This window comes from Erigeron canadensis, chromosome 8 (genome assembly GCF_010389155.1).
Source record: "Erigeron canadensis isolate Cc75 chromosome 8, C_canadensis_v1, whole genome shotgun sequence".
NCBI lineage: Eukaryota > Viridiplantae > Streptophyta > Magnoliopsida > Asterales > Asteraceae > Erigeron > Erigeron canadensis.
The window spans coordinates 36,998,077-37,012,249 of NC_057768.1; the positions used below are offsets into that span (position 1 = coordinate 36,998,077).

General features: G+C 32.5%; 1 protein-coding gene and 1 pseudogene across 4 annotated transcripts; both read left to right on the forward strand.

Moving 5' to 3' along the window:
* The first annotated feature begins 1,334 nt into the window (after window positions 1-1,334).
* On the forward strand, window positions 1,335-7,446 carry LOC122579430 (DNA (cytosine-5)-methyltransferase DRM2-like). Of its 4 annotated transcripts, XM_043751606.1 has the most exons (10): window positions 1,335-1,415; window positions 2,016-2,059; window positions 2,186-2,395; window positions 2,490-2,651; window positions 3,141-3,296; window positions 3,540-3,639; window positions 3,752-3,837; window positions 4,547-5,272; window positions 5,949-5,965; window positions 6,868-7,084. In XM_043751606.1, the coding sequence occupies exons 2-10, from the start codon at window positions 2,057-2,059 to the stop codon at window positions 6,992-6,994; spliced, it is 1,587 nt and encodes a 528-aa protein (XP_043607541.1). In that variant the 5' UTR covers window positions 1,335-1,415; window positions 2,016-2,056; the 3' UTR covers window positions 6,995-7,084. The 4 variants fall into 4 exon arrangements, with proteins under 4 accessions (XP_043607541.1, XP_043607537.1, XP_043607539.1 ...); XM_043751602.1 differs by lacking the exon at window positions 5,949-5,965 and having other exon boundaries at window positions 6,868-7,446; XM_043751604.1 differs by lacking the exon at window positions 5,949-5,965 and having other exon boundaries at window positions 1,374-1,388; window positions 6,868-7,446.
* Window positions 7,447-8,252: 806 nt separating this feature from the next.
* LOC122610750 lies at window positions 8,253-9,065 on the forward strand (annotated as a pseudogene).
* The last annotated feature ends 5,108 nt before the right edge of the window (window positions 9,066-14,173 follow it).

Sequence of the window (14,173 nt, forward strand, 5' to 3'; positions counted from 1 at the left end):
TGTTTGATGTGTAAATACATGATGATGTGTGTAATATGATTGAATGTATATATTAGTTCAAAACTTACATTCCATTGATTATTTGGTTAATAAACCCACTACAGGGATATTAACGATGGGGTTTCACTTTATTGATGTTTACACTTACAGGATATATATAAATATAAATATTATTAATAATATATAGGTTAACCGGTTATAGGTTAATTTTCCCAAAAAAAAAAAACAGGTTATCGGTTAACCGGTTAATAACTGGTTCTTGTTTTGAAAGCCATGATCAGTTACTAACCCACGGTTTATAATAACCTATAACCGGTACAGTAATAATCGGTTAGTAACCGGTTTTTTTGTGGATCTCTAATAACTATATTATCAAACTACAACAAAGTTTGCGACTCGTATTAATTTGGTTCAAGTTTAGACCGCGACTCACAAAAGGCTGGATAAAAAAAAGTCACCTAAGAATCATCTCGATTTTTATATCTCTATCTATATATAATTCTCTATCTCAAAGTGCATACGTGGCATATCTCAGGTATCGCCACATCATCTTTTTCCTATGTGTTGTCCTCATATCGTTTTGTTTTAAAAGATCAACACCTCATCTGTCACATGTTTAATATATTGTCATCTCATTAACCAAATCGGCTTTCTTTGAATTAGGCTAATTTCGACCAGTTTTCAACTTAAAACAAATATTTAAAATAAAAGCTAAAGAGGATTCGAACCATGTACGTAAGCTTCAAAAGAGAGTATGCTTAACCGAGCTTTTAGTTGAATTGTTCTACTTATTTTTCCGATTTGGCGGTTCGATCTATGATTTCTATTAAAATAATAAATATCTAAGGATTGTCTTAACTAAAATTATTCACCTCCGTCTCAAACTAATTGTTAAATTTTAACTTGTCAAGTCTTCTCTCTTCAAATTTGACCGTAAATATTTTCGTTTATATTTTATAATACTTGCTATAAAATATATGTATGGATTGAGGTTTAAATATATTTTTCATTGATATAAATTTCATTAACAAATATATAACACAAAAAAAGATATTTATTGTCAAAGTTTAGAAACAAAGACTTGAAAAGTCAAAATCAGATATATAAAATAAGACCAGGGAGTAATAAATAAGATATAAGCGTGCAACGCACGGAACTAACCTAGTAAATCAACATGACTCTAAAAGTGATGAATTATGATTCGTAAGAATTTAACAATTATGCTAACAAATGTTTTTAGAAGTAGCCACGTATCTATTTTTTTACAATGGCAGCCACGTATTTACTTTTTTTCGTCAAAGGGGGATTCTTTTCTATCTATCGAATCTCCCTCTTTTCCCATGCGAATCTCTTTCTTTCTTTCTTTCTTTCACCTACTGTTACCGTCGGTAAAATTTGCATAAATCGAACATTGTGTAATTCACCTTCTTATTTTTTTAATTTCTATTGTAATCGAATCAAATTTCTTAATTTTAGTTTTGTAACATATAAATTTTATTTTTCATTGTTTTATTTTATTTATCATGATGTTTTTCGTTTTCTATGGTTACAGTTTGTGATGCAGGAGGAAGTACATTATGTAAATTAGCTTCAATTATTGTGTGATCTTTTAGCTTATATATATATATATATATTTATTTGTTTCTCTTTGGAAATGCTGTCCTCTCAGAATTTGCTATAGTTGATTTAGGGTTGCTAATTATGCCATTTTTTATTTTTTATTTTTATCTTTAACTTATTTAGAATCTTCAGACATTTTTAGGGCCTTTTTAGTTGTTAGAAACTCCATAAAATTTTCACTGAAAACAGAAAATGCTACCCGTGTAACCAATTTAGTTAATTCAGTTATTTAGGTGCAGTCACTGTTCATAATGCTTAGTTATCTAACCACTCAATGCTACCCGCGTAACCATTTTAGTTAATTTAGCTGCAGTCACTGCTTCAAATCTTCTTAAAAGTGATTGTTTGTTGTATAGGCTGTACTAATTTTGCGATGAATCTTTTTCTTTTAACAGATTGAGAGCGTCTCTTTTGCTACACTAAAGATTATAAAGAAATGGTACTACTTTATTTTCGATACCATCTTCTGGGTGTACTATCTGTTTATCATTGATGTTACATTTTGTATACCTGGTTTTACTATATATCCTTTGGTATTTACGTTTATGTGATTCCATTTGTATAGAATGGGAATGCCTCTGGCGACGACTATGAGGATATTGACTGGAATACTGATGATGAGCTTGAAATCCAGGGCATTGCCCCGTCATCTTGTTCAAATCTTGTAATTCAAAATGGCGAGGCTGTTGTTAGTAACGGTGCCGTTGTTGGTAACGGGGTTGTTGTTCGTGAAGCGGTTGTCAGTAATGGGACTACTGTTGCTTGTAATGGGGAGGTATATCACTATACTTTCTCTTGTTGTGAACTACTGATATATGTGTTATTAGAACTTAGATTTGAACTAACTTCTTTCTTTTTGCATCTAAAAGGCGAGCTCATCAGTTGGTCCTTCAAACTCCAAGGTGGTTCAACATTTCTTAGGGATGGGATTCACTGAACAAATGATTGCAAAAGCAATAGAAGAAAATTGTATATTATGTGCAGGGGAGGCCAACCAAGAATCGATCCTTAATTCTCTACTTTCATACGCGGTCAGTGCATTTAATATCATTATTTTCAGATTTTTTTTCCGCTACAACTTTCTTAATCTTCAATTAGTAAGGGGCCTGCATAATTAACTAGAATTTTCTTTCAATATTATGTCCCTTCTTTTCTAAAAAATTAAAAGGGTGTCATTATTATGTCGAAAGTTCTGAAAGTTTGGAGATGTGTTCATATGCTCTCATTTTCAGGGGATTTTTCTATTTCAGGAAAGGAAATACTCAGTAGTTGAAAAGAACAAACTCAGTTTTCAGAAATTTAAGAAAAGTGGTTATCTTTTTCTCTGTAATGGTGTTTCTGTCCAATTTAAATTCGTTTTAAACTTTTTTTGAAACGCAGCACGTTCTCTGCAATTCAACAGCCCCTAAGCCTTTATGGAGTTCTCCTTTCATCGGTGTTAAAAAGTTGTGACTACTATACACAAAGGAATTTGCTGTCTGTTTTGGGTATTAATTAATGTTTGATTGGTGTATTAACAGGCTATTGAAGAATCTCGTGATGAACTCAACTCTGCTTCTCAGCAACAGCATTTTGTAGATAGTAGTAATGGCCAATTGTCTTCGGACTATGATGAGAGCGTTCTTGATGATCTTTCTGAGTCTGATAGTTGGAGTTGGTCTGGTAGTGAAGTAGATGTAAGTAAATTCGTGTGTTATATTAAAGCATGCTCCTCTTTTTAAATATAAAATCCAAAGGTGTCAAAGTGGGATTGTCATGTGGGTCAAGTAAGATGTCAAAGGTGATTAACAAAGTTTCAGTACAGTAATGCATGGTGTGTTTATTCTATGCTTAGTTTTGTTTCATTATGTTGTTATGTTATAGTTTGGAATGCTTTTTAAAGTTGAAGATCTCTGATATTTGAAATTCTTATTGTGCAGGAAATCACAAGTTCGTTACCTGAACATGAGAAAATACTACGATCATTAACAAATATGGGGTATACTGTAGAAGTGGCTTTGGCAGCCATCGATAGATGTGGTAAGTATATTGTTTATAAGTTCTTTACCATCGTTAAAATGAACCCTATTCAATTTTCAACAACTGAGATCAAAATGACATAAAGCAAGCAATTTTAACTTGTTATGTGCAGGTCCAGAAGCCTCAATCCCAGAACTAACCGATTTTATCTGTGCTGCTCAAATGGCAAAGACAGAAGATGTATTTTATCAAGACGAGGTTTGCCTTCTTTTTTAATGGCTCACTTACTGAAGCTAGAAGTGTAGAAGTAGAAATGCGTCAACACTTACTTATTTTTGTTGAAAAAGTAAAGTTTGAATTCTGTAATTGTATATTAAAGGGGGTAATCTGTACCATACATGTAAAGGTTAGGTAAGTTTTGTTTATATTTAGTGTGTAAAGACCAAACATGTGAATAAATATATTGGATCTCAAATATGAGACAGTACTCCGTTTCAGTATTCTCGTATGAAAAAATTCATATAGGATATTGTATCATTGTATGTACTAAAAATACATTTTGGGCCACTAGAGTACTTGACCTGTTTCCCTTTAAGTTACTTATTTTTTTATCCGCTTGACCTATTAACAATAAGACATAAAGTGAATACCCATTTATTTGCAAACCAGTTGAAAATGCCACCTTTATGTATATCCCCTCATATTCTTTATTAAAAGGAAGTAGTATCAATAATAGTATCTGTACTAGCATTAATGAATATTAATGAATCATGTATTAACAGTATTGACCAGAAAAGTGCTGGCAGATTAGCTCAAGTGCTCAACCTTATAACATGTCTAAAAAGTGACCCCCTTTTGATATTTACCAACTCATTTGATCCACCTTTTTGCTGCCTATAACAGGATAACATATTTACTGCCTAAATTGAAATTTAACATGTTTCTCTCATTCTATATCTGATTACAGAAACCAAAAATATCACGTATTGGCGCTCATAAGAAGAGGAAGTATTACGAGCTAGAGATGAAAAAGAAGCGCAAGGGTTTGCTAACTGAAGAAGACGAAGTGATTCGTCTTCCAAAGCCGATGATTGGGTTTGGAACCCCAAATGATGGTCCTGTAGTAACTCATAGAACACTTCCCAAGGAAGCCATTGGGCCACCATTTTTCTACTATGAAAACGTTGCTCTAGCTCCAAAAGGTGTATGGGACACTATTTCTCGTTTTCTTTATGACATTCAACCAGAATTTGTTGACTCCAAATATTTTTGCGCTGCCGCAAGAAAAAGAGGATATATACATAATCTTCCAATCAAGAACAGATTCCCACTTCTTCCTCTTCCTCCCCGCACTATTAATGACGCGTTACCTTTAACAAAAAAGTGGTGGCCACAATGGGATAAGCGGACAAAGCTTAACTGCTTGCAAACGGTTATTGGTAGTGCCAAATTGACAAATAGGATCCGGAAGGCTCTAGAAAAGTGTGGCGATGATCATGAGCCACCTCTTCCTGTGCAGAAGTATGTTATGGATCAATGCAAAAAGTGGAATTTAGTATGGGTTGGGAAGAACAAGGTGGCGCCATTAGAGGCAGATGAAGTGGAAATGCTGTTGGGATTTCCAAAAAACCATACAAGAGGAGGAGGTATTAGTCGGACAGACAGATACAAATCCTTAGGGAATTCATTTCAGGTAATGAATAGGTGTATTTTATTTTATTAATAGGCTGATTTGGGCTGTGTTTTGTTATCCTCGTAAATAGGTCATATGGGTCGATGGGCTTTAAGTCATAAGTCATCCAAAGTCTTTCAATGTATAAAATCTTCTACTTCGTTTGATTCAAGTATGTTGGTAACTATAATTACAATGATGGTTTTTGATCATAATTAATGACAGTTAACGTCTTAGTAATAAAACTGAACAGATCAAAAATGTTAATCGGTCAATTTGGCCTGGTTGGCCCGTTGTTAAGAATGACTCATATTGAGTTTTTTTTTTTTTTCAAATCTGCTGACCCTGCCACCTCCAATATCTGTATACATTTTAATTAATACTCAAATCCACGACTGGATGGATATTAAGGTTTAGAGGTGCTATTATTAACATTATATTCAATATTCAATAAGAACTCATTAGGTGGAAGTGCAAAGTTGATACTCGTAGCCAAACTCCACAATAAAGGTTTAAAGGTTGCAAAGGACAACAAAAAAACTGTTTATTTCCTTGTTTCTGTCTTCTGATTTAACAATATTAGTTTTGAATTGAATATAGAATTCAATTCCAATAGGTTCTGTCTTCTGACCTTAGTTCCTGTTTGATTTTAGTAAGTAACTTGGTAAGGAGAGCTAACAAAAAAGGTATTTTATAGGTTGGAACCATTGCAAGGTATGGGACTTGTCTCACATCTTTTGTATGGGAAACCACTGTGGGGATTATGTACCAACTGGGCTCTCTCACTCATTAGACTAGTCTTTTGGTTGTGTTCTCCCATAAGGTAATTGTGGAAATAATGAATAGAACAGTGAACGAGGGAGACAGTGTATGACAAAAAGAGAGGGAATAGGAGGGTAAAAATGAGCTATTTGTTCTTAACCTTTTATAGGGTAATTGCTTATTGACCTTACTTGTGTCCTTTTCATCATTGGATGGAAACTTTAGTTGGGATAATAGGTCAGGTGATGTGTCCAAACTGGCTGGGCTGATCAGCCCGTGTTTAACCTTTTGAAAGTGTTATAAAATAACAATAAATTAAATGTGGTTTACACAATCTACATTCAAATTAATATTCCAATAATGAAACTGTAAGATAAAATTGTTACACTTTATCCTATTATCTGTCAATATTAGGCCATTGACCTATCTTTAAATAGGCACAGAGGAGTCATCTCAGCCCATTTACCTATAAATGGATCAATCTGCGTTGCATTTTTCTGCAAAGGTTCAAACGGGTGAACTTTTAAACTTCGTTACGAAGGAAATGGGCCAAATAGATTGAACAAGCCAAATGTCTTCTAAATTATTCTGGTGTTTACAATTCTCAGAATTACTTTATTTTATACTTTATGCAGATTATGTTTTTTAATACGTTAATCATGTTTAAAGCAACAAATTTGACCAAACAAAGTGCTAGGGAGTTGGCCCAATTGGACCCAACCTGTTTACACTTGAAACTGTATAAAAAGTTACTTGTGTGACTAGATTATATTTGCCCCGTCTATTAGTTTCATTTTAGTAACAATTTTACATTATCTTCACATTACACCTCTATTTCATGTTTGCTATTGTAGGTTGACACTGTGGCATATCATCTTTCTGTACTCAAGGAATTATTTCCAAATGGTCTTAACATGTTGTCACTCTTCTCTGGCATTGGTGGGGCTGAAGTTGCTCTTCATAGACTGGGTATTCCTCTAAAAAATGTTGTGTCGGTCGAAATCTCTAGTGCTAACCGCGACATAGTTAGAAGTTGGTGGGAACAAACGAACCAAAAGGGAAACCTTATTCATTTGGACGATGTTCAACAATTGAACGGTGACCTGCTCGAACGATACATGGGTTCGTTTGGTGGGTTTGATCTTGTCGTGGGTGGCAGTCCCTGCAACAATCTCGCAGGTAGTAATAGGGTAAGCAGGGATGGACTCGAGGGTGAACATTCTTCCCTCTTTTATGATTACTTTCGTATCCTAGACTTGGTCAAATGTATTATGAAAGGACAACAATAGTTGGCCTGGTTGCTTGATGTTTAGACTCTTCTATGATTACTTTCGTATCTAGACTTAGTCAAATGTATTATGAAAGGACAACAATAGTTGGCCTGGTTGCTTGATGTTTAGATATATTCAACGTTGTTGTAGTTTATGTCTGAACTTTTTCATTGCATTCCGTAGAATAATATGAAGTTCTAAACTGATGAAGGATATAATATATATATATATATATATATATGGGTTGAGATATTTTGAGACCACCTTTTATTTTAGGACCAACTAGGATCATTGATTTTTGTACACCATCATCATCTACTACGATATACAAGACTTTTTTGTAAAAACACTAAAACTTTCCGGCGACGGGCCCACCAGAAAATCATGTGTAAGTTAATTTACACATGTGTAAGTTATGTAAGTTAACTTACACATACATGATTTTTCTGTGGGTCTGTCGCTGGAAAGTCTTAGTGTTTTTTACAAAAAAGTCTTGTATATCGTAGTAGATGATGGTGGTGGTGTGTAAGTTACGAAAATCAATGGTTCTTTTTTGGACTTTTTTTAGTTGGTCTCAAATTATCTTTCCCTTAATATATATATATATATATATGTGCAAGTTAATTTATGACCATTTATTTTAGGACATGTGTTTTTTGTAATTTACACACCATCATGATCATCTCCGACCACCGCCATGATTTTCCAGCCACCGCGTCGCCGAAAAGTCTTAGTGTTTTTACAAAAAAGCTTTGTATATCGTAGTAGATGATGATGGTGATGTGTAAGTTACAAAAAACACATGTCCTAATTGGTCCTAAAATAAGAGTTGGTCTTAAAATAACTATATATATATAAAATAAAGGGTTTCTCTTTGACTTGTATAGATGTTTATAATAATCCCGACTACTTTAGGCTAAACTCGAGTGCAGCACTGTTTTTGAGGGCTTGAGCTGGATTGCAAATATATGGCAGAAATTAACGTAAGCCATGTGACTATGCATGCATCACCATGTATTATCGTTATGTCATCAGATGTTTGTGCAACGGATTAATCAATCACATGGCTTTTAAATACTTCTTGAGAAGATAATAGTAGGAAAAATTTTAATGAAGTATATGGAGTGTTGTGTACATAAAGCATTTCTTTGTATTGGAGTTAAGAAGTTGACTTACAAAAATAATGAGAAAGGTCGATTAAGTAAAGCAATTGACTTGGCTCAAATGAAGCGAGATGAGGTGGAAGTCGAGAAGATTAAAGCAAAACTCCAAGAACTAGAAGCTTCCTGGCAGACTCAACAAAAAGAATAAGGCGATAAGACTTGCAGAAATGAGTAGAAAGAATCGGGTTGAAAATTTCAAGAATGCATCTGAAGTGAAGCCCTTGAATGCAATGGCTGGTGAAGCGGGTTATGACCCATTTTCAAGATGGACTAGGTCGAGGAATTAATATGTTTCCAACCTGGTGGCAACATTACGAAAGCAGACATCGTTGCCACTGTGGCTGCATTGGACGCTGCTGCTGATGTAGGGAAGTTGGTGGATACTAGTGCTCCCGTGGATTGCGGGATTGAGTTAAAGATGTTGCATGATTTGGACCTTCCAATTTCTTTGGCTGTACTTCAGAAGTTTGGTGGACCGCATGGAGTCCAGGCTGGGTTCATGGCAAGAAAGCAGAGGATAGATGCTACAGTTGGGTGCCAGGTCCCGGAAAATGATGGGAGGGGCATGTATTGGCCCTGTCAGTAAGCGACTACGAAAGACGGAGAGGTCTGCTTTGAAATGTGACTTTTTAAGAAAGTTGTGGGATGGCAATGGTTCGTGTTATATTTAGGTAATACATATATTGATGTTTGTTCTAGGTAGTAGTATACTCTAGTGGTGTTAATCTGTCAAAATCTATTATTTGCAACATTACGATACCATCTTTTCATTGTTATCTTTATATACCCAATGTATGACAATACTCAAGCCACTGTCTACAGCAATCCTCCTGGACATGCCCAGGACTCCAGGAGATATAAGAGAACAATATTAGATATATTAACCCAACTTCTAGAAAATCATAAAACTCCTTGGTGCCACCACCTAAAGGTCTCAACAATTTGAGTCCCTCAAAATCAATGCCTAATGTAAGGCCTGAGCAAGTTCAGAATGGTAGCCTATAGTCTTGAGTCTTCACTCATACAAGATAGTCTTGATCCACCATTGGTCATTACTAGTTGAAATTTGGATGAAATGTGCGAGGAAATAGTCGTCACGATCCAGGCTCATGCAATTCAGTTGGACGTCGAACCAAATATTCACTCTCCAAGATATATTATATGGTTTCATGATCTGCAGAGTGCAGACATAAACCCGCATATAGATCACCAGATTTTCCCTGCAGATTTTTGGTCTTGCAGTGGGTACGACATCACTCTCTTCAGACCCCAGAATTGCTTACTGAAAGTCCAAGAAGCATTCATACTCTAGATTTCTGTATCTTCTTATGAATGCACATATCACAAAATACTTGCAAACCAAAGTTATAAAATGGACACCTTCACGATTGATACCGGAAAGAATTTATGTGACAATTTCAAATTACAGAACTAACATGATTTTACATATAAATGGGCACTGAAATACTGAATCATGCGACTTGACAAGCCTACTTTGGCAAAACAAATCAACTCAGATTTCTTACGTCACTAAGACCTTTAATGGTATCTAGGGATTTAGGGATATAGATAAAAAGAGAGGTTATGAAAGTTTCTCATATGTGGTAGCAAATAACATATTTCGATGATATAATAACTATAAAATTTATCAAATTATAATACTCCATACACTGTTTACTTATCTATCTATCTATTAATATAACTAAAAAGAATAAATTAAGGGTATATTTGACATCCCTTAAAACACTTTTTAGGCTTAAAACTCTCTCCTAATTACTCTAGAACTCTCTCTATTTTTCTAGATTAATTTTATTTTTTATTTACATAAGTAATTATATTTAAAACTCTATCGTAAATCTTTTTCTATCAAAACATTTATTAATCATTTCCATGCATATTATTCCTCTTCTTGAGTCCTTTCGATCTTTAATAAACAAATTAAGTTCAGTAAATTTCTCAAAAAAAATGACATACGGTTTTTTTTCTATCACTTAAAGATATATAATATCTTTAAAATTCTCCCAATAAATTATTATGTATACAACCTAAATTTTTATTAATCATTTCCATACATATTATTTCTCTCCTTTCTATCTTTAATAAACAAATCAAGCTTAGTAAATTTCTCTATCACTTTATTTTTGTTTTTGGTATTTTGTTCATGTTTGTTTATTATCTAATATTGAGTTGTTATGTTATTGTTATTTTTGAATCTCTTTTAATTTAGTTTGTTGTCAATTTTAATTTGATTATGACTTCTTCTACTACTACAAAAAGGTTTATTCTTTTAAATTTGTTTTCTTCATGTTTTGTTATTTTTCACCTGTTTTGTTATTTATTATTTTGATACATGCCTTTGATATATATATATATATATATATATTTTGAGACTATCCATCTATCGGACGGGCCTGAAAACTAGTACCATAACTAAAAGAGGGGGGTTGAGGGTACACTTGGCACTTTTTAGGCCTAATTCTCCCGGCTGCAGGTACTATGGATCCTCTGACTCCCAATCGGGTTGCCTTCCTAGGTCTCGCCGGTGTTCTAATTAATCTAGCTATCTCTTTTTTCCTAGATTTTTTTTTCTTTTTTGTGATAATTATATTTAAAATCTATCATAAATCTTTACTATAACTAAAAGAGGGGGTTGGGGACTGGGGGTACCCCCTAATCCTTTTTTTAAGCCTAATTCTCTCTTCTTATTAATCTAGCTCTCTCCTTTCTTTTAGATTTTTTTCCCACTTATTAAATAGATAATTATATTTAAAATCTATCATAAATCTTTTCCTATCAAAACAAATATTTTTAATTTTAAAGATATATTATCCTTAAGTAAATTTACATTAATCATTTTTCATCATAAATTCCTCTTATTTCTATCTTTAAATGGTCATATAATTTCTCAACAAAAAAAACATACATTTTTTTATATCACTTTAATTTAATTTTTGGTATTTTGTTCATGTTTGTTGATTATTTGATATTAAACTGTTATATTATTGTTATTTTTTAACTCTTTTAAATTATTTTGTTGTCAATTGTAGGTTGATCATGGCTTTTTCTTCTAAAAAAGGTTTAATTCTTTTAATATTATTTTGCTTATTAATTTATTTTTCTCACTATTACATCTTTTTTTTTTAATTTAGAATATGACATATATTTTGTATTTTTTGTTAGACGAAAAGAAGACAACGTTGGTTCGTGTTAAAGATTTAAACCTAACACATGTTATCATTTTGATTTCCTTTGATATATATATATATATATATATATATTTTGAGATTACTCGTCTATTGGACGGGGTTGAAGACTACTTAAATTATAAATTTTAGCTCTATTTAAAAAAAATGTTATTTTACAAGAAAATATATTTTTGAAAAAATAAATCATCAGCACATATAATTTCAATCAGTTTGACGGTGGGCTTATTAATATTAGTACTATATTTATGTCTGCACCATGCGAAAGTGTTGGTAGCCACGGTGGGTGATGGTGGCGACGACAGATGGTGGCGGCGACGACGAATAGTACAGGTTATTGGTCTAACAGTTTGAATTTGAAAAATGACAATTTAGTTATTTTAAAAGTTGAAGAATAAATGTTATAAATTATTTAATTACGGAGTATTTTTTTTTAGACCAAATATGTTAAGTGGTAAGTATGTTTAATGTGAGGACATTTTACGTAGATTTGAGAAAAAGGGAGTGGGTAATGCTTTATATAGTAAACTAGACTACTAGTATTAATATACGTATGTATACGATTGTTTTTTTTAAAAAAAAAAAATCTTTGAACATGCTCTATTTTGTGCATTTGATCGATCTCTCTCATGATAGCGCAATAATGAGAGACGTATATCTAAAAACATTGATGAAAAATATTAATTTTGATATTATTTATGATAACACCTAATCCAAAATTGTGATGGTAAAACATATATAGTTTTGTTAGTCTAAACTTTTTTAACCACGTTTATTGAGATTAGTAAATGGATAAACAATTAAATTTTAAGTAATATATTAAAATATAAGTTATAAGCATAAAGTTATTATTATTATCTATCAATTAGTTTAACTATTATAGTATAAACTTTATTTATATATATATTTTTATAAATAACAATATTTTGCAACTTACAAATAAAAATATATAAAATTTATTTGTATATAATTACCTTCTTTTTAAATATAATCAAAGTGATTATTGTACTTGAGAGAATTATTATAAGTTAGAATTACATAATAAATTAATTGGAAGGTTTATATGTCTCTCTAATTATTTGTCTACCGCAATGATTATCTATGTAACCAACAAATGCTACTCGCATAACCAATTTAGTTAATTCAAATGCAGACACTGCTGTAATGAAATTGGTTGTCTAACCAGTAAATGTTACCCTTATAGTCTGATATCGCTTATTTTATACATATTTATTTTACGCGATATCGCTTTTTTAATTTATTTTATGTTGGTATTATTGTCATTTTTATAGACTTTTATACTTAATATGTGATTTTATATGATTATAGGTCTATAATGTGAAAGCTGACGAAAGTGCGTTGAATAAAGATCAAGTATGGAGTAATGAAGATCGCAGCTTAAAAGATTCAAGATTATGGACACATATTAACTTATGTGTTGCATAAAACATTAAACTAAAAGACTTCTTCAAAAAATGCCATATGTGGTTTTGGCTGTTCATCTCTCGCATGATATAGATATCATGCTATATTTATTAGTTAAGTGAGCATGTGGTGTGTGTGATAGCCCTGAAAAACTAAAAGGTTCAAAAGCCTTTCCATTTGTTCACATGAAAAGAAAGAAAAACAAGAGGGCTTGGAATCTTCGGGCCTTGTGAGTCGGTGGACACAAAACAAATAGACTATGGAATTAATTCCATATTTTGTTGGGCTTATGTTGACATCAAGAAAAGAAAAGAGGCCACCGCCTCTTTGGTTTTACGTGGGCTCCCCTGCAACTTGGATTCCTATATATATATATATATATATTACATAATAATGCAAGATTCATTGGAGAGTTACGAAAAAAGGATTTTGGGCAGAGAGTTTGGTTCGTTGGTGAGAGGAACCGCAAGAGACAAAACACTAAAAAGGTTTTTACCTTTGTTCGTAAGCTCCACACAGCCGGCCATCAATCAATCTGTTCGATTCTTTACTTCTTTTATTAATATTAATACTCTTAATATTATTAGTTGCTTATTGTGAGATTATATTACTATACAATTATATTTATGGATTTTATCTATTTGATTATTGTTAGTTTATTAATCTTGTCATGAGTAGCTAAATTCTTTATCATCCGTCTTGATGTAGTGAGACATTATGTAGGATTGCACAATTTTTATAATTCGAGTTGATTTTAATTATCGTTGTGTCGAGATCTTGACGATTTAATTCCTTATTAATTATTATGTGATATTGGTGGCATATGTGTTCTTCGTTAGTGGTACTAGTCGAATATATATGTGATTTTCTATTAATTGTTTGTCTATAAACAGTTATCACTAGTTCATGGTATGATAGTGGATGTCATTTAATAAAAGGAGTTATTTTGTCAACGTGTTGTGTAACGGTTGGTGGTACCACGTTATCTTCACATAGGTACAGTTGTTAATTAGATAGTCAAATAAACTAGTTGGTTAGAGAAATTGTTTTAAGCGTTGGTGGTACCAGCTTTTACAAGAGAACTAATTAATTAGGTGA